The sequence below is a fragment of the Aulonocara sp. 'chitande type north' Nkhata Bay genome, linkage group LG7 (genome assembly GCF_057382095.1).
Source record: "Aulonocara sp. 'chitande type north' Nkhata Bay isolate Kocher_YH1m ecotype deep benthic linkage group LG7, A_spYH_male_GT1.1, whole genome shotgun sequence".
In the NCBI taxonomy this organism is placed as follows: Eukaryota; Metazoa; Chordata; class Actinopteri; order Cichliformes; family Cichlidae; genus Aulonocara; species Aulonocara sp. 'chitande type north' Nkhata Bay.
Window position 1 is genome coordinate 407,568 of NC_141350.1, and position 27,552 is coordinate 435,119.

Here is a 27,552-nt window from a genome sequence, read left to right on the forward strand (position 1 = left end):
CATAATTGAAATACATTAAAAGCAACTGAAACAATATTTTCAACCTGGGTTTAGGTTTCGCTCTGTTATCACCCTGAAAGAGATCTCTCAAAAACCTCTCACATTCCTAGTGTGTTTGAGGCGATGAGCCTTCTTGTACAATATTTAAGACATTTAAAGTAAGCAGACATAAGAGTTCATCTTTAATTTAACCCGTGATGAAAAACAGAGTTTGCCCATTTTTCTATGGAGAATGCTGCATTTTATTCTTCTTCCACATACATAGAACCATATGTGCACTGTAGCCAAAAATGTGCATATTTACAAAAATGAAATCAATATACACAAAAGAATTATAATACAAGAGAAAAGAAATCCTTCAGTAATCCTTACGATAACAACATGGCAAGTACAAACAAAAGTTATTTTTGACACCTTGTGAAGTTTTTGTGCAGAGATTCTTTTCTCACAAGATGAAGTGTTTGTATGTTCCGGGTGTGTAAGGGTGAAACCGCTGCAGCCTTCATTGCGGTACATCTGTAACTTAAACTTCTTAACACTGTTTTTTTGTGAGCAAACTTATGATCCGTCATTTTAAATGCAAATTAATTTTCAAAGGGTAAGTTTAAACTGTTTTAGTGTTTGTTTCCATTCAAGGTCAGACAACTGACACGTGTCGGCTGCAGACAGAAACTTTTAACCCAGAGCGGGTCAGTTTGGGAAGTAACGTCACTTCAGGTTTTCTTCAGAGATCATTTATAAAGTGCAGCTTTGAGAAAGAACACAGAACTATGAGAGAAGGGACTTTCTGCAAATATCTATGAAAAAGAAAAATCACCAATGAGATTACATAAAACAGTTTATAATGGTCTACCTTTGAAGGGGGAAAGCATCTAAAACTGGGTTTGGGAAGGTAGAGTTGGGAGGGGCTGGTTAAATTAACTAGAAACGTTTTTTGGTAGTTGTTTAAATTCAGCTTGAATATGCACACGTATCATAACTCGGAGAAACGGCTTGTGAACAACAGCCTCTAAATGTTGGCCACGAGCACGCCTAAGGGTGTTTCTTTGATGTGCTCAGCTGCCAAAACAGAAGCTTTGATGTAATTTCCTGCTTAACTTTTGACCAGCTACTGCTTTTGGGGATTTCTATTCACTGTTTATACTTTCATCCGACTGATCTCATCATGCTTCCTGAAATTCTTGCTGTCTCAATTAAAACGCAATTCCAACAGATGCACTGCAAACGAAAACAAAGTGTTCTTTTAAACTTCCCATGTTAATATTGAACGACTCCGAACTGCACAAACCGATGTTGGGTTTTGTAGCCTGGTACTGCTTGACAGTGGAAAAAGAACAAAAATGCTTTGCTGAAAGTTTCAAAACATGCAAAAACCTGCCAGCGTCACACGTGTCTCAACATAAAGCTGGAGAACAAGCTGAGAGTCTGTATTAAGAAGTCAGCAAAGTTCAGGAGAGGAAACCGGTCGTGCGCTGAGCTGGTGCCACGGTCCAAAAAGAGCGCGCCCAGTGCTGGTCCCACATTCAAGGAATCTCTGGACTGTTGTCGAGAAACAAAGAAATGATTACCTAGAGACTTTTCTTGTTTGACGAATGTGGTAACTTTTAATATTTTGGTGACGCAGACACCGGTGCTGTCGATCTTTATCGACCTGAAAGTGAAGGAGAGAAAAAGTAGATCGTCCCAAACGATGGGTTTCAACAGTAGCAGCTAGTTTGACGATCAGTCTCGATGAAAAATAAAAACAATTAAAGAAAAAGTCCTCCAAGCTGGAAGAGATGGTAAAATAAATTATTTTTATATATATCCTTGCGTGTGTATGCACTGCGTGTATATCTGCTGATCGTCTTAACTGAGATAGTTCTTTATCCGAGCAGCAACCCAGAAAGGGCGTTCAGGTCTCTCATGTACGGGTTGTCGCTGAGGATGCGGTCGATCCGCTGCTTCTGGTCGGGGAAGATGTCGTACAGTTTTCTCTTCAGCTCTGACGTCTCCCCCGGTGACCGCTGGGGCGGAGGTGAGGGAGAGGGTGAGGGAGAACGGCGAGGTGGGTGCCATTCTGGGGGCCCAGAGTGGGGCCAGTGTGCAGTGGTGTGGGCCGTCAGGGAGGTGGGGGTCCGCGGGGCAGAGTGAACAGCTTGCACGTAAACTGGCTGCTGCTGTGAGGGAGGCCGGAGGTCCGGGGGTCTGAGAGGCGGAGGCGTGCCCGGAGCTCTCCTGACAGGAAGAGAAAGAGAGGGTGTAAGAAGGAGCAGTGCACAGCACAATAACCAACACTGACCCGACAAGGCCTCAGTATTTCATCACACACCAGCTTTCTTTACGGAGGAAGATGTCAAGGTGAGGTCCGTTCTTTCCCAGAGGGTCATCGGGGATCATGAAGTGGTCCTCCACAAAAGTAAACTGAAGCAATCTGCTGGTCAAAGTGGACAAATTCACAAACTGTAACGTCCAAGCAACTGTTCTTAAACTCTAGTGGGCACTTTCTGAACCCACACTGTGTTGTTTTTTCTGCGGCTTTTACATTCTTACTGTTGACATATTACATGTTCAATTGCTGATTTCGAATAACTACATTTTATTCTTGAAATTTTAACATCACTACAAAAGCTGGAAAGTACTCTGGAGTTAAGATCATCAACGCACCAGGAGATCCAGGCGATGCAGAACAATACAAAAGAAGACACGCTTTCAGGTTCTTTGCTCAAACCTTCCTAGAAATGACTTAATATTGTTGCTGACAAATTAACAGCATTTTCCATGAAAGTCTACTGATTTGGGTACAAATGTCTGTTTTTCCCCCAATAAAAAAAAAAAGTTTTAAAAAGAATTAGTCTGTGAAAATTATTTAAAAATGTTAAGAGCTGTGTTGTTTGTTGATGAAGAAATATGCCACACTGAGTCACAGTATGTTTACAGGTATGTGGAAATGAGAAATTTGGTTAGAGTCAGTGATGAGTCTCTCCCTCCAGTACCATGTTTATTAAACCAGTTTGAGATAAAAAAAAAATAAAAACTTTACAGTATGCGAGATTGTTGTCATGGAATTATAAGCTAAGCTAATTTTACCCCTGGTGAAGGCTGAACTAGTCAGCCTGAACAAAGCAGCCTTAAATAAACAGTTTGTGTACGGGGGAACGCCGCTCTCTGTGTAAAGCAGTCACAACCAGGAATTAACCCATGACAGCAGCACCGGATGGCGTCAGACCAACTTGCACAGTGGTTTCCTGTGCAAAAGGGGTCTTTATCCGAGACACTGACCAACAGGGGGCGACACAATCCCACAGTCTCATACATTTAGCCCTTCATATGGGCTCTGGTGGAGCACCGTATGATAGAAGTCATGGAAAATGTTACACAGCTACTTTCAATACAAACACTCTTTGTCATCAGCGATGTATATAAAGTTTCAATATATTTATTCAGTTTGCATTTATTTTATTGTAGCCTTAACTGTAAATATATCGGCATACTAGATGCGCTGAGAGTAATTTCTGTATTCATCACCATATAAGTAAGTCTGAGTGGTTTACAACACTCCCTGCAGATACAGCAGAGTATGAATGGTTGATATCAACGGATTTATTTTCCTCAATACTTTTTCAACGGTTCTCCTGCGTGTCAAAAAACATGTGAAGGACACGATGTGGGTGTTCAAAAATCATTTAAAGACATCTCTTAGCCAAATTAAATATGTTGCTTTAACTGATGTAGCAATATGAAATTCTCATTAAGGAGTAATAAAATGCATTATTCACTATTAGTCACCAAAACTGGATCTTTTGATTGGTGACACACTTAAAAATGCTGTACACGTTTAGTTTCCTGCACACACATGAATTCTCAGGTTCCTTTTCCTATAAAGGACTCGCTGATTGTAAATAAAATGGTTTTAAATAGAACTTCAATCTTAACATTGCTCCTGTGTGGACTTTCCAGTGCCATGTTAGGTAATGCAGCACGTAAGTGAATGACTCACTGAGCTGTATACACAACAATCACCTCTCTCTAATGATCCTACGCCAGGTGTCCGAGGTGTCGACGAAATCCCTCAGGTTGTCATTGGTTACAATGATCCCGTCTGTTTTTTCTGCTAGGTGGAGCATGAATCTGACGGGGAGAAAAAAAAAGGACACTCAGGATTTTCCTCGTGTTCAAAAATATTGTATGTGGAGAAGGTGCTGGTCAGTTTTATGATGAATGATCTGGGCTTCAAAACATCATCATAGAATCATCATATATCTGCATATGTATCTTCTAGTCATCTATTAGAAAGATACAGTACAGATGAAGGTCAGCAGGGTGAGTCTGGGAGCGAACACACACAAGGGAACCTTCAACAACTGAGCGATTCAGTTATTCGGTCTTTGTCCATCAGTCTCTGTGCCCTTAGATATGAAGTGTTTTCAGGGTGTACCTGTCATCGTGTGAAGATATCCTCTGGCCACAGACTTCCCTGGAGGGGGTGAAAGAGAGCAGCCTCAGGTCTTCTAGCTGGTTTAGAAAATGTTGCTCTGTAAGAAAACACCGCCGGCTGTGTCAGTAAAAACAATGACGACAAAGTGAACACACACACATGTGTACTAAACAGGTTTGTTTGGTTCCCGTACACAATGACCCGCAAGACAAAAACCCAAACAGCTGCTCCAGAAGTACTGCTGCTGATATGACCTTCAGCTGTGTTAAGTACAGAGTTTCAGCAGAAAAAAATGTTTGTGTTTCTACTACTACTAATAATAATACATTTTATTTAAAAATAGCACCTTTCAAAGCACCCAAGGACACTGTACAACAGATAAAAACACAAAAACTGGAAATATACACAACAGATGAAAGTTAAGAGCATACAGAGGTTTAAACATAAGCAATTTTAAACAGATGAGTTTTGAGGGTGGACTTAAAAAGAGGGAATGAACTAATATTTCTGAGGTCAGGGGGTAAGGAATTTCAGAGTCGAGGGGCAGAGCAACTAAAAGCCCCGCCCCCCCATTGTAATCAGACAGGAAGTAACAGAGAGAGAAAGAGAAGATGAAGATCTGAGGCACCGGGATGGGAAGTTCATCTGTACTAAATTGGAGAGGTATGGTGGAGAGAGAGAATGAATAGCCTTAAATGTATAGAGGATTATTTTAAAATGGATGCGAAATTTAACCGGGAGCCAGTGAAGCTGCTTCAGGATTGGGGAGATGTGGTGGGTAGAGGAAGTCCTAGTAATAATACGGGCACCAGAATTCAGGACACGTTGCAGCTTGTTAATGGATTTTTGTGTGAGGCCAAATAATAGTGAGTTACAGTAATCAATTCGAGAGATAACAAGAGTATGGACGAGAATGGCAGTGGCATGAGGAGTGAGCAAAGGGCGGAGGCGATTGATACTAAAGCAACCCGTTTGAATAATTGATTTATCACAAGTGAATGAACTGTAAATAAATCAAATACCCACGGGAACAATCACAAGCCTGCTGATGCTTTTTTGTGGCTGTGTCTCCAAGACAACAAAGGACCAAAGGAAAGACAAACAGACACTCCGTTAAAATATTTTAATACACATATGAAGACTGGCCTGTATAGACCTGTCGTACCTGTTGTTAGTCGATCCCTCTTTTGACGCCACTGGGGGACAAAGACTGTGATTTCCCTGTGTCCTCTCTTCCAAAATGTCTCCACTGCTAGTGCTATACCACGGCAGGAGAAGAACCGATGAAGGCCATGACTGCAGAAGTGAGGACGAGAAGAAGGAGGACACAGTTAACTGGAGAAGACAACTCCTAAAAACCCATAAAAACAGAAGTAATGGACAGTAATAAGGCTCAGGGATAAGGCTGTCCACTTGTGAGGAAGTGCCACAAATTAAACTACAGATGCTCCTTGTTCCCTCCACGAGCATTCAAAAAATGGATTGAAAGCACAGAGAGAAATAAGAGTGAACATGTGCACAGGACTAGGATCTAGAGTCAACTAAAGGAACGGGAACCTTGGAAACACTTCAGAACCCCCCCCCAAAAAATAAGGCAATAAGCACAAACACTGAACACATGTAAACACATTCAACGTGATGTGTGGGCAAAACCCGGGAGTTCGTTAATAAACCAAACAAATACACGATACAGGGCGCAACGTCAGCTGACCCAGATTGTTGTCGATGACGTGCACGACCTCCATATGCGCACGTCAGATAGCTGTAATACAACATCGGTCGCTAGGACGCAGAAAACCACAGAACAACAAAAGCAGCGCACGGCAGCAGACATGAGAAACTCCCTGACAGCAGCAGGAAGTTGGCTTCTCTCGCTGAAATCCACAGACACAAAAATCTTATCAGCCACGGAGGTATTTTTAAGTATTTGGCCTTATTGGCACTTTGTTCAGTGGTCTCAGGTTTCTGAGTGAAATCTAATCCTGCGTCATTCATACACCTCAACAATCACCACCTCAGGAGAAACGGCACACACGCCAACGCTGACAGCCCTTCAATGGATTTTTATGTTTGGGGGAAATCTTGTGCACATGGTTATTTTCAGAGGAAATGTTATACACTACTACTGTAAGATTTTAAGGCTTCTGTGACCCCTGTTTGATATACAAAAACAGACCGGCACAAGTTCCCCTTTTCTTCACTAAGAACTGAATGTACAACTAAAACGGCAGCTAATAAACTACGAAACAGGGAAAACTAGACTGGAACTGCAGATTTCTGTTTTGGAAAGCTGATGTTCTTGAGGAAATAATTAAATGCTGCTTTATGAATGAAGCTTCTGTTCATTCTTTTTTTTCCCCCCATCATGTGAATTCCGGTTTTGTCTGCCCTGCCTACTTCCCTGTATACGGAGTTACTATGGTGTTCAAAAATCTAGTCTTACATGTGCTGCAGTTAAAGCAGAGATGACCAGCTCACATCCTGGTCAGCTGCTCCACACTCTTCATACAGCGTTTAAAACCTTAGCAGTTCCTTAAAGTGCTTCACACATGGAAAAGTGACACAAGTCTGACCAAAAATAAATAAACAGATAAAATAATGATGCAACAAGCTAAAGGTAGAAAGTGGCAACGACATCCGTCTGTATACACTCTGCCAAAAACCAAGCAGAACTGTTTTTAACATCGACGTGATAATTCATCTTTGACTGTAGAGACTTCACAGAGCGAGTTCCTTAAAACACGAGAACTGTGAAATGAAAACTTTTCACTATGAAATTTGATGTCTACCTGAATTCTTAATGTAATGGTGCCATTATAATATTCTTATTAATATCTCAGTAATATCATTCTTGTAATAACGCTGTGAGAAAGTGCCCCGTATTTCACAACATGGCTCGTCATACTCGGGCGGACGCTCAAAGCTGATAAACCCATCGACTCAGACGTCTTGCAGATGCACAGAGTCGAGGCAGAGAGCGCACACGGACACTGCACAACAAGATAAACTTCAGCTTGTGGTCAGAGCCTAAAGTGCAAAGTCAGGGGGAGTTCCACTCGCCGCTGATAGAGAAAGTGATGAATGAGAACACAGCAGGAAGAGCTTATGCAATCTAAAAATCACCGAGCAAACCTGACAAGGGAACACATTTCAAAACTTTACATAACCCAATAACCTCCTTCAGGATCATTGCCTTCATCCCTGAAACTCAAATTACTGCAGTCATTTAAGGCAGGTGTTATTATTTCAATAAATATACAAGAAAATCTCTTCCTGTGTCTGTACAGGAAAGCGACTGCATTGATTTTGGCTCACTTTGCGTTGTGTAGATACAATAATGATCAAAACTGAGTCACAGTGCTGACTTGTGTGTTTCCTTTAGACATACTTCTGGTAAGGAGGGACGATGAAGTAAGAACATCAAAGGAAGTAGCTGCAAAAATGAGAGGGCAGGAGAGGGTCATCTGGGTGGAAGAGTGCGAGCACAGAGGAAAGACAATAATTTGTGTTACACACATAAAGAATGTCCTATCCAATAATCAGAAAGAAACATACAGATTTTTTACTAGAAAGGGCCTTTCTTCTCAAAAACACCCCCACGGTTTCACCCCCACACATCATCAATATTGTGCCGTTACACGTGCTTTCGCTCCGTCAATCACACACACACACGTGAAATCACTCGCAAATATGATGACTAATAACAGTATGTGACTGCGTGGGCAAGGTTTTGGTGCACCTACACAACAGTTGTAGCTGCGACCTACGCGCTTCAACAGATGGTATTGTGTGACAGAGATGGTGTGACCTTAACTGATGATGATGATGATGGGAAGGTGGATAGCTTCGTTAGTAAAAAGGAAAAATGTGGTACGAGAAAATCAGGCGCGGGAAGTGACACCAATCAAAACACATATTATATTTGTCATCAAGCGACTTACAACATCCTGTCCTTACAGCCATGATTAAGAAATGCTCGCTCTGAAAGAAATGACTAACACTCTGCTCTCATCTCTTATTTATAATGGTCAGAGGAGCAGATGGGGATTCAGACAGACAGCCCTGAAAATGCTGCAGCTACAACAAGAAGCATCTGGTAAATCTTCTGATTCCCCGAGTCATGCACAGCTTTGTACTTGATGGTACCTTGTGGATAATCCTGGCATACAAATATGTATATTTGTCTTTTTTTCATATTCAAGCTCATATTCTGCATCATCTAAGCTGAACCAACATGATTACCAAGATGTCAGGAACAAAGTCCATTGGACACATGAGACTAAAGTGGAGATGATGCACAGCACCACGTTTGGAGAAAACCAAAAGCTGCAAATTAGCACAAACACCTCACAGCAACAGCTAAGAAAAGCGGTGGAGGGCTGATAATCAGGTTTGCTTTGCTGCCACAGCACCTGGAAACCTTATTGCACTTGACCATGAACTCCTCTATATACCAAAGTATATAGAGTGAAGCCATCTGGGCAACAGCCAACGCTTTGCTGAAATGTCACGCAACAGGACACTGATCTCAAGCACAGCAGCAAAGCCGAACCAGAAAACGGCTGTTTGTGGGACCTTAAGAGAGCGGTGCATGAAAAAATGAGCACAAACCTGACTGAGCTGAACTGCTGCTAAAGACAACAAGCTACAAACTGCTGAAACGTGTTTGTCACAGGATGGTGAGGCGTCCTGTGAAAAACGGACACGGTGGGTTTTTTTTAAATACCCCGCTTGGAGCTCAGGTGTACGCATCAACACATAAAAAACATCCAATTTGTTAACTAACCTTGGAAAAAAAAGACATTTTATACAACCTATATTTAAACAATGTTAGCTGAAGAGCTTTGTGCCTTTTATAATAACTCTCCGACAGATGAGAGGGATCTGAAACTATAACAGTAGTTTTCTTATATAAAGTTTTTACTGAATGTGAATATCTTACTTGGTATGAAAAGGCCAGACTTTTCAGTATAAATTTCTTTTTACACTCACGCCATAGCCACGTTGCTGCCGTCTATGATGATGTGTCTGAGGTCTGGGCGTCCCGGCTCGTTTGGCAGGTTCAGTTTGTAGGGAGTCCTCAGCGACTGATGGAAACGAGCCAAGCCAGTTACTGGTGGGGCCGGCGGGTCATTTGTGGGAGGCGTCCGTGCTGCTGCCCCGTGGAACCCCGTGTGGCTGATTGTCTGATAGGAAGAGGCTGAGGGTCGGGCGATGGGCTGAGCTGACTGACGAGGACGAGACAAAGAGACCGTGATGTCACTGATGTTATAAATCCACCAGACGCAGCTGTCCGGGCGCGTGCTGCGTTTAAAATAACTGCTCATTCCCAGCTTTGTCGTGTGTGTGAAAAGACAACAGACACTGCACAAAATGCTACCTCAAAGTGCCACCTGTTACACAGAAAACTTCACACACACCATTTTTGACTGAACACTGGGGCAATACCTACACTGGTGGTTGAAGCCAGGGATGCAGTGGTGGCAGTCAGCCACTGAGGCGTGCTGCGCAGTGCCGTTACGGTCTCGACCTTCACCGATCCCCCCAAAGTCTGAGTCCCACCTCGGGACAAGTAGTCCCTCTGCGGGATGCCTCCGCCTCCTCGTGCCAAATAGTCGGTTCTGGAACCCGACTGTGCGTTGAGGTGCGCCACCGTGATCATCCGAGACATTCTGTCTGCCGCTTTGGTATCAGTGGGGATGATGTCTTCATCGTCATCAATGGTAATAACCTCATAGTTTCCTGCTCCTCCTTGAGCGCTCGAGCTCCTCTTAATAGTGATCGCCTGAAATGAGGTTCGAATCAAAGTTTAGCACGTGTACAACGCCTCGCCACGGTTAAAAAAGGCATCGTATCTGATAAGATATCAGAGGTTATCTCAGGTGAAGGTATCAGAGAACAAGATGAAAGATAATAAGAAGCAGAGAGAATAATATAGAAGATGTACATGTGAAGACAGGATCGCACGCTACAGCTAGACCTTTGGCTCTATGTCTGATTCTGTGAGACAAAGAAGTAAAGCTGAAGTGAGTTATTGTAAGTTGTCAAGTACCTGCTGAGTGCTTGTTTCGCTGCCGCTGCACTGCCTCCTGTGCCCAAGCCCATTACTGCTGCTTCCATACTGGTTGGGCTTGATGTTCTCTTTAGATCTCCCTGGGTCCGCCGACAGCCTGCTCAGCTCGAGCTCCTCTCTGAAGCAGGAGGCTGTAGAGACGGATGACGATGAAGAGCGAGCGTCTGAGGTACGCACAGAGTTTAGTCTTCTTTCTTTTTCCCCTCCTTTCAAGCTCTCTTCACAACGCTTAGTTTCCTCCACAATTTTCTCAAGGACGAGGAAGGTATCTTCCGTCTGTCCTGTTGCCTTGACAACACGTTCCACCACTTCCTGCTGGTAACCCATGGTTCTGGGGAAAATGTGATTTTGTAGCATGTTACATTACTGGTGGCTATAATGCATCCGCTTGTCTTTAATGGCTGTAAAGAGAGCCATTCAATTCCAGTTCAAGAGAAACTCAAACAAATCAAGTAACATTACTGGGTTCATTGTGTCGTTCAGACACGGCTCACCTTTCTGTCGATGCTTGTCACAGCTCATACTGACGAACCGCTCAGCAGTAGAGTTTTTTTTTTTGTTTTGTATACTTTATTAATCTCCTGTACGGAAATTACTCCCTGTATTTAACCCATTCACTCAGTGAAGCACTGGGCAGCCAATCCAGTGCCGAGGGAACAGTGTGTAGGGATGGTACCTTGCTCAGGGGTGCCTCAGGGTAGCTGTTTGGTGTATTTGAACCCCCGACCTCTACCCTACCCTACTGAGTCTACTGAGGTAAGATAACTTACCCACCTGAATCTAATCCAGTGCCATGTAATACATCTTGATGCATGCTCAGTCACCCAGGATGAGCTTTGATCAGTGGTTGTTGATCAATGGTTATGAGAATTTGCATATTAATGATCAAGGAACTGACCTCCCAGCCCTTTGTTCCTTCAGTGGGCTGGTTTCAGCCATTGTGCAAATGTACTGTTTATAAGATTGGAACCTGCAGTCAGCTGAGACTGAAGAAGTCACCTGATGATGACAAAACGTTTCTCCCACTGAAAACGTCCAGGTGAACAGAATCAACTTTTCAGCTACAACTTTCCAAATTGGCTCATTAAACGTGACCTCGTCCCAGACATGCTGTCTGCCTCTCTTCATTCAAACATTATGGAGTTGAACGTAACGTATAAATGTTATGTCCCACCTAGTCATCACGGCTTTAAGGGAAAGCTGACTGGATTGCACATTCAGACAGGAGTCATTAAGAGATCAATGAAAAGGGGGGCGTGTCTGAAAAGGGTACGTGAGGTTGACTCGTTCTGTTATCAAGTCAAGTAGTCAAGTATTTATTTATTGTCATTGTCGATTATGATCTCACCACAAATGACTAAGGAACACTGCACAGTGAAACTCAACAGTTAGCCACTCGATCTGATTCAACTGGATCACTGAACCTTTGTATTACTTTAATTTGAACATCCACATGTATTTTTGTACTGTATGCGTACGGTCATGACCTAATGTTTCATCAACCAGGACAACAACCAGCAGGTCTCTTATATGTACATAAGCATATGTGAGCTCTGTTCAAATACAAAATCTATTCTTCATTAAGATTTCAACTAATTATTATATTCATAAGCAATAATTCTTCCAACGAGTGTGTTAATTTAATCAATAAAACAAAACCATCACAATATCCTTCATTCCAGGTAATATTCGACTTACTGTAATGTAAAACAAAGAAAAACTGACCACGTTTCAAATTATGGTGGTCGTCTTTAGACCCCAAAGATGACCACCATAATTCCAAACAGTTCTAATATAAATCCAAGGAATTCATTTGGAAACATTTGACTAGTGTGAACTTTACCTGAAAAAATTGACCAAGCAGCGGAGGTTGGTTTCTGGGCTGACTGCCTCTCCCTCATCCGAGACACCCTCAGCAGAGTCCAGCATGATGGGCCCAGATACGGTATTTGCCTTCGCTGAGGAGGAGAGGGACGACGAAGCAGAGGGGGTTTTGGATCTACAGCTGCTACCGCCCCCCCGGCCCTCTCTGTCCCTCTGTCGCTCCCTTTCTCTTGCTCTCTCCGGCGACTCTTCCCTCCGCTCCAGAGAGTACTGTCTCTTTGTATCCCGCGTCTCACTGCCTGATGAACGCCGCTTGTGCGTGGGCCGATTGCTGTTATGCAGGACTGCCTCGGGACCTAAACCGATTCCACCTGCTGGTTTACTGCCTCCGCCAAGAGATGATGGCGTGGTCCCTCGCTCCTCAAAACTAGTGTCCAGGATGCGGTTGGAGAGCTCCGTCACAGGGGTGCTGCTCTGTGAGCGGTCCTGGTCAACCTCCGACATGCTTGGATGGAGCATCTGGTTGAGCTGAGTCTGGGGAAGGAAACACAGTGGTTGTTGCCTCAGTTAGGAAACTACAATAAAAGTTCCTCTCAAACTGGAATGCTTGCCATAGCCAACGTTCCTATTGTACTTTCCAGTGTGCTTTACGTGGTTCTTCTTCCCGATGCCAGAAATGACGTCTTCGATTGTACTTAGTGTGTGACTTTCAAAAACATTCAACTTGTTCTTCAACTTCTCTCTTACTTCATACGTTGGTAAAACATGATTTCTAAATACCTAAAAGTACAATGAAGCTCTTAACTTGTTGATAAATAAATAATTCACACTGAAGTCATATTTTTTAAAACTAAAACAAGCTTCATATAAAATAATAACTAATTCAACATTTTGGTGGCAGATCCAAATTTGTAATTCTGCAGCATGATCACGAAAGTTTAAGAGCACCAGTTATGCTCTCTAAACATATCAAAGAGACATGGTTAATGGGGGACTACTATGCATGATTCACAATGATCCTATCCCTCAAAAACACTTTGAATAACCCACCCACCCAAAGCCAGGGCTGGCAGTATGTTTAGCATCTGTGTTAGTAAATCTCCCCTTCACACTCACAATGGAAGTGAGCAGTGAGGGGGTGAGACTGATTTTAGCTCAATGCCTATAGCTTACCAGTTTTCTAAGTAAAAACGGGGGGAAATTCTTACTGACTTGTAAAGCTGGGAAGCATCTTGTTGCTGGGACATAGAAGAATGTCAGCAGATATTAACAGCTAATTCTACACAGTTTATAAAAATATAATAACACTATAAAAACGCCTTTTATTACACATGACCTTAAAGTTAACTTTCTTCTTATTGACCATACCTTCCCACCTTGACTTTCAGACCAGTTTGTAAACTTAAGCTGCTTACACCAAAACAATGAATGCAGAGGTATATTTTTGGGTCGAGGTGTGGTTGAACACAAAATAATACCAGTCATGCATCAGAAAAACTTTTTAAAATCTTAGTATTAAATCTTATAGCACAAGGCTACAATCTCAACTACCCACAGCAGCTTATTCTCTTTGAAATTTGCAGTTGTCATCAAAAACTCTTTGGTCACAGTGGTCATGCTCTACGTGCTGCCAGAAAATGTTCACACTAACCAGAGAAGAGGTGTTTGTGTTTGTAGGGGTGTGAACAAGTCCCAGCAACTCCTCCTTCAGCGCACTGGGAAGCAGCAAGAGCTCCATAGTGTACTTGTCATCCCTTTCCTCCACGAAGGACTTGAATGCTCGTTTTACTGTTGGTTCTGTGTCACATGGTAGACTTCGCTTCTCCTGGACAAAACACAAAAACACTTGAGCGTGTGGTATGACATGCTGTAGACTACTCCTTCTTAAATAATTTCAAATGACTGTTAAATCTTCACATTTTATTTACAACTATTCATCAGCTTTCCACAATATAAATGACCCCCCTGGAGTCACGTAACTACTACAGAATCAGAATGAAACTATGTCTGATAACAAGACTCGTACTTGGAACAGTGCTACAAACTGCTGAACTCTGCTTTGAGCCATCACCACGGGCTCAGCCCGACCCAACAGCCGCAGGCAGCCCGGCTCTTGCACCAGAACTTCAGCGCTCGTGTCCCGTATGAGCCTGTCCAAAAAAAGGCCCCTGGCGCCAGCAAAGATACAGTGCATATCTACCGGGTACCGCTCTTCTTTCTGCAGTTCTGGGTCGCACAGTCCTCGAACATATTCCTGCACAACAAGGAGAACACAAAATATCATCCATCTAGGAAAGAAAGAAAAAAGAAAAAAAAAAAAAAAAGGAACCAATCAGAATGACCTAATTTAACATATTTAGCAAAAAATTAAAAAAAAAAAAAAAAAAAGAATATAAATATTTCACACAGTAAGTGTTGTCTCGTGCTTGACGTGCCCACACACCTGTAAGGTATTTAAGGTGACACGTGATGAAACCAAACTCTACTCACTGTTTTAGGGAATCTCCTGGCTGTGGCAACTGTTTGGATGAATCAGCGCAGGTGGGTACGGTAACTTTCTTACAGATAGTGTTTCGCATTTTTTTGTGTTTCTCTGCCGATAAGAAGTGACTCAGCACGAGCAATGTATGATGACTCAGTGATGCAGTGGGAGAGACAGAAAGGGTGTGAGATTTGAACGTGAGCACGGCTATAAATATGTGGGTGTGGCTTCTTAAAATAAAATAACCAATAAAATGAGTTTCCTTTGGCCCTGTGTACAAACTATACAGGCTGAGAGATCACTGCTGCTTATACATTAGATTTTTAACAAGTAGAAATAATGATTGTATTTATAAAGGAGACTGTCAGGGTACAAGTGTTTGCCTGTGCTGCGTAAGGAAGCGCACGTTTTCTCAAATGAAGAAATAAATGTTTCTGCATAGATTTGAGCATTTTTTTTATTTATTTAATGTATTTTTGTTTACACATAATGAATCAATACAAGCCCCATCTCCAGGAAGCTTGGACTGCAGCTCCTTGTTCTGCAGTCTCAGAGAGCTTTAGCACTTTTCTATCTGCTCTAAGTCCTGGTTGGAGTTGCACTCCAACGGTGAGTAAATCTCGAAATCAGTCAACAGCAATCCAGGACAAGGGTCAAGGACAATAAGAACCAGGCCAGCTGGTAGTTAAAACACATGAAGGTAGGGCCAAAGCAAAAAACAAAAAAACAAAAAAAAAAAACAAGATAAGCAAAACTGGCCAAAGCAAAATAAGTAAGGCTGTCCACTGGTAACCCAATCACAGAATCTAAACATGAGTGACCAACCCAAACAAACCTTTTAAAATATGAAGTATTATTGCATATGCTATACAGGGAGTGCGGAATTATTAGGCAAGTTGTATTTTTGAGGAATAATGTTATTATTGAACAACAACCATGTTCTCAATGAACCCAAAAAACTCATTAATATCAAAGCTGAATGTTTTTGGAAGTAGTTTTTAGTTTGTTTTTAGTTTGAGCTATTTTAGGGGGATATCCGTGTGTGCAGGTGACTATTACTGTGCATAATTATTAGGCAATTTAACAAAAAACAAATATATACCCATTTCAATTATTTATTTTTACCAGTGACACCAATATAACATCTCCACATTCACAAATATACGTTTCTGACATTCAAAAACAAAACAAAAACAAATCAGCGACCAATATAGCCACCTTTCTTTGCAAGGACACTCAAAAGCCTGCCATCCATGGATTCTGTCAGTGTTTTGATCTGTTCACCATCAACATTGCGTGCAGCAGCAACCACAGCCTCCCAGACACTGTTCAGAGAGGTGTACTGTTTTCCCTCCTTGTAAATCTCACATTTGATGATGAACCACAGGTTCTCAATGGGGTTCAGATCAGGTGAACAAGGAGGCCATGTCATTAGTTTTTCTTCTTTTATACCCGTTCTTGCCAGCCACGCTGTGGAGTACTTGGACGCGTGTGATGGAGCATTGTCCTGCATGAAAATCATGTTTTGCTTGAAGGATGCAGACTTCTTCCTGTACCACTGCTTGAAGAAGGTGTCTTCCAGAAACTGGCAGTAGGACTGGGAGTTGAGCTTGACTCCATCCTCAACCCGAAAAGGCCCCACAAGCTCATCTTTGATGATACCAGCCCAAACCAGTACTCCACCTCCACCTTGCTGGCGTCTGAGTCGGACTGGAGCTCTCTGCCCTTTACCAATCCAGCCACGGGCCCATCCATCTGGCCCATCAAGACTCACTCTCATTTCATCAGTCCATAAAACCTTAGAAAAACCAGTCTTGAGATATTTCTTGGCCCAGTCTTGACGTTTCAGCTTGTGTGTCTTGTTCAGTGGTGGTCGTCTTTCAGCCTTTCTTACCTTGGCCATGTCTCTGAGTATTGCACACCTTGTGCTTTTGGGCACTCCAGTGATGTTGCAGCTCTGAAATATGGCCAAACTGGTGGCAAGTGGCATCTTGGCAGCTGCACGCTTGACTTTTCTCAGTTCATGGGCAGTTATTTTGCGCCTTGGTTTTTCCACACGCTTCTTGCGACCCTGTTGACTATTTTGAATGAAACGCTTGATTGTTCGATGATCACGCTTCAGAAGCTTTGCAATTTTGAGACTGCTGCATCCCTCTGCAAGATATCTCACTATTTTTGACTTTTCTGAGCCTGTCAAGTCCTTCTTTTGACCCATTTTGCCAAAGGAAAGGACGTTGCCTAATAATTATGCACACCAGTTACCACAGTCCTGGTGGTACTGGAGGATAGATATTTTTACTAGCGAAAGAGTCCAAACAAACAGTGGAATAAACATTCCCATCTGCTCATTGCAAAGATAAAGAGAAAATGTGGCATCTGTACAAAAAAAAAAAAAAAAAGTTACTGTAAGCCACCTAAAATTTGCCTCATGAAAATGAACTGCACTGGTGCCTTTCTTAAATTTAAATTCAAGGATATTAGCAGTGAAAATGAACGTACTCCCAAGACTCCTCTATTTATTTAGAACTTTGCCTGTTGAAGTAAGTCAAACACAGTTTGGGGAATGGGACAAATGGATTTCTCGCTTTATTTGGCATGGGAAAAAACCAAGAATTAAATTTAGATCTTTACAGTTAAACAAGGCAAAAGGGGGGGCAATGCTCCCATGCTTACAATACTACTATTATGCATCTCAGGTCATCCCCCTGCTGCAATGGTGTAACCCGAACTTGAAAGCTAAGTGGAAATCCATAGAATTCAATACAACCCCTAAATTCCAACTACAAGCCTCAATTGCGGATAAAAAATTGGCAGACTGTTTAGAAGATAAAGGACCATGGATTAGCCACACTTTAAAAATATGGAATAAAGTGACTAAAATATGTGGCAGTGAACGAATACTAAAAGTATTTAGATGGTGTGCTTATGACACAGATTTTGAACCAAATGAAAGTGATAATAGATTTCAGTCCTGGATAGAGAGTGGACTAACAACATTCCATTCCTTCACACATAAAGGGACACTACAGAGTTTCCAGTCTTTACAAATAAGAAATGGCTTAAGACAAGTAGATTTCTTCAGGTTTCTTAAAATAAGGGATTACTTTAATAAACACTGCAATATCCCAAACCCAAATATGGTTGAGTCAGAAATTTTTAAGATAGTTAAATTAGCATATGATAGTTCTCTGAGAAAGGCAATTTCCAAACTATATGATGTGCTCCTTCAAGCAAGGAAGGATACTACTCAAAATGTTAAGATTAAATGGGAATTGGAATCGGGGATGGGTATAACAAACGAGAACTGGGAGAGGATTTGTAATTTTCATTGGTACTCTCTTGGAGAGACCACTGTTGGAAGAACATTATTAGATTTTTCAAAACCCCTCATCAAACTAAATATAAAAATCGGACAGCAGAATGCTGGAGAAGATGTGCCTCTTCTGATCCACATCATTATCATATCTTTTGGGACTGCCCTAACTTAAAAAATTACTGGCTGGGAATTCATAAAACTTTGTGTGAGGTTTTTAAGATAAAATTTGACATCAATTTTATAAATTTGTACTTGGGCTTGGTTGCTGGCTCGGTCCGGGGAGGGGACACAGAAATCTTACAAGCGCTATTAGCGGCCAGCATAAACTCAATAACCAGAAAGTGGTTAAATCCAACTCCGCCAACACTTGAGGATTGGTTTAATGTGGTTTTCGAAATATTTAAAATGGAAAAATTGGCATTCTTTTTAAAAATTCGGAAAGACAAATTCTACAAAATATGGAATAAATGGATTAGCTTTGTGTCCCCCATCCGCCCTGAATTTAGGTAAGACCAGCCCTGAATTGGTGTATCTTGGTGTATCTCCCATGTATCGTACCATGTCAGGTTGACCCTCAACTTCATAATATGTACCTAATGTATTCTTTGTAAATAAGTTAAACATGTTGCATTATGTAACATATTGTGAAGCCAATGAGTTAATTTTATTTTTTTTTGCTATCAGAATGTAAAACAAAAGGACTAAGAAAAAGGTTTTTTTTTTTTCTTTTCTCTTTTTTTGACTAAATAATGTCAATGCACTTTATTGTAACAAGTCCCTTTTTTTTTCTTCAATAAAAATATAATTTAAAAAAAAGAAAATGAACTGCTGTTCCCAAAGAATGTCAATAGCTGGCACTATGAGATTGTTTAGTGCTTGTGAACTTGAGTAGATAGAGAAGGAGAATAGCGCTAAGGCTACGTATGTTGGTCGGAGCTACTCACCGAGTTTTTCTTTAATTCTTGCTCAAGAAAAAGGTTATGTGTGAAGACAAATTGGATTTTACTCTTCAGCTTGTTGGGAAACACTTTTTGTTGATGCCGATGTACCTCTGTTTTTGTGGTTTTTATTCATTTCCGGTGAGCTGACTAACTGCGCTAGCATAGCAAGCTAATCGTTAGCTAATAATTAGCTTAGTGTAATGTAAATTTCATGTGTTCCCTTTAAGTGCTGTATTATCCTTTTATTTCTTCACTTGTGAATGTTTTAAACCAATCGGAAATATTTCTTTGGAAGCTAGTAGTTAAGTTTTATTTATTGTAATGAGATGATAAATATGAGCAGTCTTTGGCTAAATAGTACTGCGACCACGTTTTGCACTTTCCTCGTGCATCAGTAATGTACATTCTCTCAATTCATTGGATTGATGTGACTGCTGTTCACAAAATATGAGATTTGAGTTAAATTTGTATGATGTAGTAATTGTTTCAAGGTTCTTTGATTAATTTTATTATTGATTGCATTAAGTCGTTATATACAAAGAGTGAGGGGCCTTTGGTCACTAGTGTTAATTAAGTTGTTATATGATATTCATGTAAAATATGTTCACTGCCCTGTGCAGGTTGTTTTTTTTTTTTTGTTGGAGTCTAAAGTTGCGAGCCAGGATTCCAGATCCCCAGCTGCGATGCAGGAAAGGTTTCCAGCCTACTTAGAAGTGACAACTGGGTTACTTCTTGACAGATAAGCTTATGAAATCTCAGAACAATACACTACCCGGGTAGTACTACTAACATTAACACTATACACACACACCTGAACTGAAAAGACTGAAAAGAACTCTGAACTCTAAAACTGAATACACAGACTGACAAATATGGACTATTGGAACTGTTGTGAACTGTTGAATGACTGTTTTTGTTTTTGAATAAATGTTTACTGTTCTTTTAGCTGTGTGTCATTCGCTCCTTAGTCGATTCCTAGAGAACATAAGCCCAAGATCCTAACTTTCTCTACATTCAGTAGTGGTAAAGTATCGTGTGTTACATTACGTCAATCATACAAGACGTCTAAGACTCTAGTACGCCTGGTCAGAATCACATGTTTGGACTATGGAAGGGAAAAAAAGAGATGCAGTCATAGGAAAAACAGTAGTGATTTCCCAAACTGGAGGAAATGCCAGCATCAACCTAATATAGTTAAGCGGGACGCCACTGACGACTTGCACATCATTCTTATCATGAGTTCAACAGGCTCACAGTGAAATTACCATTTCCACATTCATTTCTCGGTTGACTGGCAGAGCTCGGAGCAGCTGGTTACAGTGTGCCAAAAAGAAAGAGCTGCATGACACAAGATGCAGAAGTGTGAGCGATGCTCCGGGAAATCACACAAAAAGTGATCTGATTGAGGTCAAGATTCAGATGTTTACAGATCCCTTGCATGACTAATTGTACCGTAAAACCTCTAGAAACACATCACATGACTTTTAAATTGATGGCTGTGTAACAAGCTCTTTGGTTTCAGGTGAGGTAAATCAGTCACAATGAGTAATCTCTCTCCAGCAGTGGTGCTAAAGAGCGCTGCTCTTTCAATTATTATTATTGATTTTTTATAATAACTTTTAACAAACTCTAAATTTTTATCCAAAAAAAGCTGACACTTAATGAGACGGTCATTTAAAAAGCAGATCATTACATACATATTACAATTTTACAATCACAATGGTCCCACAAGCACACAAGAACTTCACATGTACAGTGTTTAGAAACCTAAAAACTGCTATTTTACTCTGTTATTATCCATGACTTTAACCAGTTTTTGCAAGTTATTTCTTGTTTTGTTTTGCTAATTTAGCCGTCTGCCTCATTAAAATTATATCTACAAATACCATACTTGCAAATGCAGAATAAAGGCGTCTATTCTCTTTTCGTTAAGGAAAAGACTATACTGGCACTTAGTTTATTAGGTGCTAATTTCAAACTTTGCAAACTGTTTAGGGAGCTGAATTAAAAAAAAAAACTGTAATAACATAACTTCCTTTATGGAGATTCCCAGGCATGCCAATGCCTAGCCAAAAACTGGAGTATTTGGAAGTAGGAGAATCACAATAAAGATAAATGTATGTATATATATATATATATATATATATATATATATATATATATATATATATATATATATATATATATATATATATATTAGGGGTGCAACGATATTCGTATCGATATTGAACCGTTCGATACAGTGCTTTCGGTTCGGTACGCATATGTATCGAACAATACAACATTTGTAATTTATTTTATCAATTTTCCTTCTGACGATGCTGTCTGTGTTGAGCGCTCAGTGAATCTGTGTTCGACTACTCCGCCTAGGCTGCACTGTCGAGCGCAGATCCACTGAGCGCTCAACACAGACAGCATAGTCAGAAGGAAGAGCGCAGGGCAAGCTAGCGAGACAGAAGTTAAGCTCTCCTTGCAACAGGCAAACTGAACGTCATTCAGATCTGGCGTTTGGAATTATTTTGGTTTTCATGTGACGTATGACCCTGAAGGTAAGCGAGTCATGGACTAAAGTAAAACAGTATGTTGAATGTGCCATGCAATGCTCAATTACATTGGTGTGAACTAGTGTGTTAGCGCAGTTAGCTCGTTAACGTGTTGGCCGTCTAGCCCCATGCACGGAGTGATCGGCGGTAGCTCGTTAACGGAGATTTGCCGTGTTGTGGCGTTAAGGTAATTTCAACTAGATTAACCTGAAAGCACTAGCGGGAACACAACGAATATGACTGCACATTTACGCCGACATCATCGTAGTGCAAAGACAAGTGGAAGCAGACCAAAAAAAGCAAGCATGCTACTAACTTTAGCCGAGTCATTTAGACAGCTGTTAGCACATGATTCTCCTTATGCTGCTGAGAATATAGCCCAGAAGAAGCGGATAGTATAGCTTTTATTTTGGAAAGAGACATTTCTCTAGCTAGCCCGACGTCCCGGAGCTAGCGATTTTTTCAGTCGGGCTACCAAAATCTATCTCTTCCCTGCCCGTCGGGCTATTGTAGGAAAAATATATGTCAATGCTTTTGCATTCTTTCGGAAATGTAGCTGGGTAATTATGTCATTGGCATCGGTGAGCCACTGTCAATATGTGACATATTGAAATCGCGTTTGAATTTGCGCTTGTTTTTTTGCTTTCACTTTGCAATCCTGCGAACTGTGTATAGAGAGCGACAGCACTGATCTGTGAGTGATGATAATTTGTGCACCAATTCCTCTGACATCGTCTTATTAATCGTTAGCTTACTATGCAAACATGACAAGTGAAATCTCCCGCAGCTTAAACATGTGAGAGGTTGATCGTGCAGAGAATCGCTGAGCTTATGTGAGTGAGTGTGTAAAAGCATTTCAGTTCTGCTGAGCCAAATAAGACAGGTCAGGGTGAAGAAGTGACAGCCAAAGAAAAGCTTACCACAAAACGGAGAAGTTATGACAAATCAGACTATGAGGCAAAAAGAAAGTGCAGCTTTATGGTTTCATGGACAAAAGAATTTCTGTGGCTGCAATATGACGAGCTAAATAACCAGGGCTGCACATAAGTGGTCCGCAGGTGCGCATTCGCTGTCAAAATAAAAAACACGCACAAGAGTTAGGGTTAAATTCAAAAACTGTACTTTTGAGTTAAAATATATATTTATAATTTTAATAAATGACAAATTAAAAATGCATGAACATTTTTTTGTATCGAAAAAATATCGAACCGTGACACCAAAGTATCGAACCGAACCGAACCGTGAATTTTGTGTATCGTTGCACCCCTAGTGTGTATATATATATATACACATACATATACATATACACATATACATATATATACATATACATACATATACATACACATACATATATATACATACATATACATATATACATATACATATATATACATATACATACATATACATACATACATATACATACATACAAAAAACACCCAGCACGCCCCTGCGGGCGGTTTATCCTTCAAGCTCGGGTCCTCTACCAGAGGCCTGGGAGCTTGAGGGTCCTGCGCAGTATCTTAGCTGTTCCCAGGACTGCGCTCTTCTGGACAGAGATCTCCGATGTTTTTCCCGGGATCTGCTGGAGCCACTCGCCTAGCTTGGGAGTCACCGCACCTAGTGCTCCGATTACCACGGGGACCACCGTTACCTTCACCCTCCACATCCTCTCGAGCTCTTCTCTGAGCCCTTGGTATTTCTCCAGCTTCTCGTGTTCCTTCTTCCTGATATTGCTGTCATTGGGAACCGCTACATCGATCACTACGGCCGTCTTCTTCTGTTTGTCTACCACCACTATGTCCGGTTGGTTAGCCACCACCATTTTGTCCGTCTGTATCTGGAAGTCCCACAGGATCTTAGCTCGGTCATTCTCCACCACCCTTGGGGGCATCTCCCATTTTGACCTCGGGACTTCTAGGTTATACTCGGCACAGATGTTCCTGTACACTATGCCGGCCACTTGGTTATGGCGTTCCATGTATGCCTTGCCTGCTAGCATCTTGCACCCTGCTGTTATGTGCTGGATAGTCTCTGGGGCATCTTTACACAGCCTGCACCTGGGGTCTTGCCTGGTGTGATAGACCCCAGCCTCTATGGATCTTGTACTCAGAGCTTGTTCTTGTGCTGCCATGATTAGTGCCTCTGTGCTGTCTTTCAGTCCAGCTTTGTCCAGCCACTGGTAGGATTTCTGGATATCAGCCACCTCCTCTATCTGCCGGTGGTACATACCGTGCAGGGGCCTGTCCTTCCATGATGGTTCCTCGTCTCCCTCCTCTTTCTTGGGTTTCTGCTGCCTGAGGTATTCACTGAGCACTCGGTCAGTTGGGGCCATCTTCCCAATGTATTCTTGGATGTTCCTTGTCTCATCCTGGACTGTGGTGCTGACACTCACCAGTCCCCGGCCCCCTTCCTTCCGCTTAGCGTACAGCCTCAGGGTGCTGGACTTGGGGTGAAACCCTCCATGCATGGTCAGGAGCTTTCTTGTCTTTATGTCAGTGGCTTCTATCTCCTCCTTTGGCCAGCTTATTACCCCAGCAGGGTACCTGATCACGGGCAGGGCGTATGTGTTGATGGCCCGGATCTTGTTCTTACCATTCAGCTGACTCCTCAGGACTTGCCTGACCCTCTGCAGGTACTTGGTGGTTGCAGCCTTTCTAGCGGCCTCTTCATGGTTCCCATTTGCCTGCGGGATCCCCAGGTACTTGTAACTGTCCTCTATGTCTGCAATGTTGCCTTCTGGTAGTTCAATCCCCTCAGTTCTGACTACCTTCCCTCTCTTTGTTACCATCCGACTACACTTCTCCAGTCCGAACGACATTCCAATGTCATTGCTGTATAGCCTGGTAGTGTGGATCAGTGAATCGATGTCTCGTTCACTCTTGGCATACAGCTTGATGTCATCCATGTACAGGAGGTGGCTGACAACTGCTCCGTTCCGTAGTCGGTATCCGTAGCCAGTCTTGTTAATGATCTCACTGAGGGGGTTCAGGCCTATGCAGAACAGCAGTGGGGACAGAGCATCTCCTTGGTAGATCCCGCACTTGATGGTGACTTGTGCTATGGGCTTGGAGTTGGCCTCTAGTGTTGTACGCCACATCCCCATTGAGTTCCTGATGAAGGCTCTTAGGGTCCCATTGATCTTGTACAATTCTAGGCATTCCAGTATCCAGCTGTGGGGCATTGAGTCATAGGCCTTCTTGTAATCAATCCAGGCAGTGCACAGGTTGGTCAGTCTGGTCTTGCAGTCTCGGCTGATTGTTCTGTCTACCAGTAGCTGGTGTTTTGCACCTCTGGTATTCTTGCCAATTCCTTTCTGTGTCCCGCTCATGTATTGACCCATGTGCCTGTTCATCTTAGCCGATATGATGCCTGACAGGAGCTTCCATGTAGTACTGAGCCAGGTTATTGGTCGGTAGTTGGAGGGGACCGGTCCCTTCTTGGGGTCCTTGGGGATCAGGACCGTCCGGCCTTCAGTTAGCCATTCCGGGTGTCTTTCGTTAACTAGCAGCTGGTTCATTTGTGCTGCCAGACGCTCGTGGAGTGCAGTCAGCTTCTTCAGCCAGTAGGCGTGAACCATGTCGGGCCCTGGTGCTGTCCAACTCTTCATACTGGAGACCCTTTCTTGGATATCTGCCACTGTGATGGTTACTGGACCCTGTTCAGGGAGGTCGCTGTGGTCTGCCCTCAGATCCTCTAGCCACTGAGCATTGCCGTTATGGGTTGCATCCTTCTCCCATATGCTCTTCCAGTATTGCTCCGTCTCCAGCCTTGGTGGTGCTGTTCTCTTATTGTTCCCTTGCCACTGAGAGTACACCTTTGCTGGTTCTGTGGAGAACAGCTGGTTTATTCTCCTGCCTTCTATCTCTCTGGTGTACCTCCTCAAGCGGCTGGCCAAGGCTGTGAGTCTTTGCTTGGCAGACTTGAAATAGCCGAAATACCTTCACACTACGGAACTTCTATGGCTCTTCCGTTCGACAATCTCTCCGGCGTTGGAACCATCATCTGTTTTCTCTTCGGTCACGCTCGGTTGATTTTTCTAGTCGGCACAGGCAGGAATCGAACTTGCGATCCTGGGTTCCAAAGGCGTGTAGTCTAACCACTACGCTATCCAGCTGCGCATATATATATATATATATATATATATATATATATATATATATATATATATATATATATCTATCTCTCTCTCTCTCAAACTAACAACAATTTGAAAATAAATATTTAAAGTTCTGAAGCTAGACATACAACTACAGGAATAAATAATAATAATAATAATAATAGTGATGGAGAAAAAAAAAACTATTATGTATGTTTACTCAGCCTCAGGCGTTAAACAACTAAATGCTAAACTAATGATATTCTGCTGCAGTTGTGGCTGTTCATGTTTGACTTGTAAATAAAACACCGTCTTACACCTTTGAGCTCTCAGCAGCAGCCCATTAACATCTAACATATTTTGCCTGTTGTCCTTCAGGTTGTGTAGTAAGGTAGACGCCCACACACTTGCCTGTACAGTAACTCTATTGTGATTGTACTGTATTTTTATATAACCTTCAGACTCCACCCTTAATAACACGTTTGGTAATAGCTTAGTATTTTTTTCTCATGGCTGTACAGACACATGAAAGGGAGTCTTCAGCCTTTGTTTTGGTTAAAACAAATAGCAACTAGTTAACAACCATTGTATCCAACCACACCTAAAAATCATTGTGAAACCGAGATGGCCTGTTTAACATATCTGACAGACAGTGTGGCCAACTGCTTGTGGCTGTCTACTCCACAGTCCAACAATAAACTAATGAAAGCAAATGTCATGACATTTGACAAGATACCACTGCGTAAATATTGCGATATCATCTTATGAGCGTTATGAGTAGTGTTACTTTCATTAGCTATCTGGGCAAAATGAATAGGTCATATTTCATCATTCATATTTTCTGTGATGAAAGGATGAGATGCCATAAATGTTGTCTTTTACATCGCTCACTATTACGACTTTAAACTACCTATCCATCTGCACACCTGAAGAATATATTTAAACCCTAATATGTGATCTGCCAAATATAAGATTGTACAACTCAGACGTGTTTCTGAGCTGCACCAACACTGAGGGGCACAGTCAGAACTGTGTTTGATTTAAAAATAATAATGACAGCAGCTGACGGCTCTTAAAATAATAATGACAGCCTTGTTCTCAGACTGGTCTGCTGGCTTCGCCACAGAAATGCAAGCGAAAGCGTTTTTAAGATCCTACCTTTGCCTTCGACACGTCTTCTCTGTTGCCTCTGAGCTGCAGCCATATCTGCCGTAATGTTTTGTTGCCGTGCGACTGTCCTGTGTGGTCCAGCAAGCCGATAATGGTGAACGCTACTTTAAAAACCTGCTCCACTCTCGGTTTGGCGCATTTAAGCTCATCTTCTTTATCCTCCAGCACCGTAAACTCGTCCACGGTGGGGCTCTCTTGCTGCTGCTTGCCGGCGGACGCAGGCAGCCTGCTGCCTGGCTGCTCCGGGCACGTTAGCTCGGTGACTCGTCTCATTCCGAGGAGGGGCCGCGTTGTTGACATTCTGCCTCTCTCACACCGTCGTTCCTGGCGACGAAGTCTCAACAGTCACACTCTTTGTGGCTCTTAGGAGCCTTCGGGGTGTTCATGTTCTTCTTGCTGTGTACTCCAGACCGACGCAGCGACGTTTACACGGCTAAACGACATGAACACAGCGGCAGAGCTAGCTAAATAACTCGGAAGCCCCTAGTGACGTATCCGGAAAGTCCCAGTGATGGCGTCATCAAAACACGACAGTCAAGTGTGCTTGATGGTGCGAGCTCAAAGATGGTTATCGCTTGAAACGAGATATCAAAACAAGACGCAGAGTGACCTACATCCTTACGACTTTCACACCGTAGATGGAGATCCTGTGAGATGAGACTGTCACCACCCGTCAGTGCTGAG

General features: G+C 42.2%; 1 protein-coding gene across 3 annotated transcripts; it reads right to left on the minus strand.

Annotated features, from left to right (window-relative positions):
• Positions 1-17: 17 nt before the first annotated feature.
• n4bp1 (nedd4 binding protein 1) lies at positions 18-27,552 on the minus strand. Of its 3 annotated transcripts, XM_086297852.1 has the most exons (13): positions 26,857-27,552; positions 14,341-14,568; positions 13,966-14,139; positions 12,334-12,848; positions 10,470-10,821; positions 9,870-10,202; positions 9,410-9,645; positions 5,583-5,713; positions 4,418-4,514; positions 4,003-4,110; positions 2,312-2,416; positions 1,854-2,217; positions 18-1,769 (listed from the first exon to the last, which is right to left on the minus strand). In XM_086297852.1, the coding sequence occupies exons 1-12, from the start codon at positions 27,166-27,168 to the stop codon at positions 1,866-1,868; spliced, it is 2,943 nt and encodes a 980-aa protein (XP_086153978.1). In that variant the 5' UTR covers positions 27,169-27,552; the 3' UTR covers positions 18-1,769; positions 1,854-1,865. The 3 variants fall into 3 exon arrangements, with proteins under 3 accessions (XP_086153978.1, XP_086153977.1, XP_086153979.1); XM_086297851.1 differs by having other exon boundaries at positions 19-2,217; XM_086297853.1 differs by having other exon boundaries at positions 20-2,217; positions 2,312-2,413.

Coding starts and splice junctions, on each gene's coding strand:
- n4bp1 (XM_086297852.1), bottom strand. CDS start 27,168: ATGTCAACAACGCGGCCCCTCCTCGGAATGAGACGAGTCACCGAGCTA. Junction 9,646..9,869: donor CCCTGGCTTCAACCACCAGT/GTAGGTATTGCC, acceptor CGTCCTCGTCAG/TCAGCTCAGCCCATCGCCCG. Junction 2,218..2,311: donor TTCCTCCGTAAAGAAAGCTG/GTGTGTGATGAA, acceptor TCTTCCTGTCAG/GAGAGCTCCGGGCACGCCTC.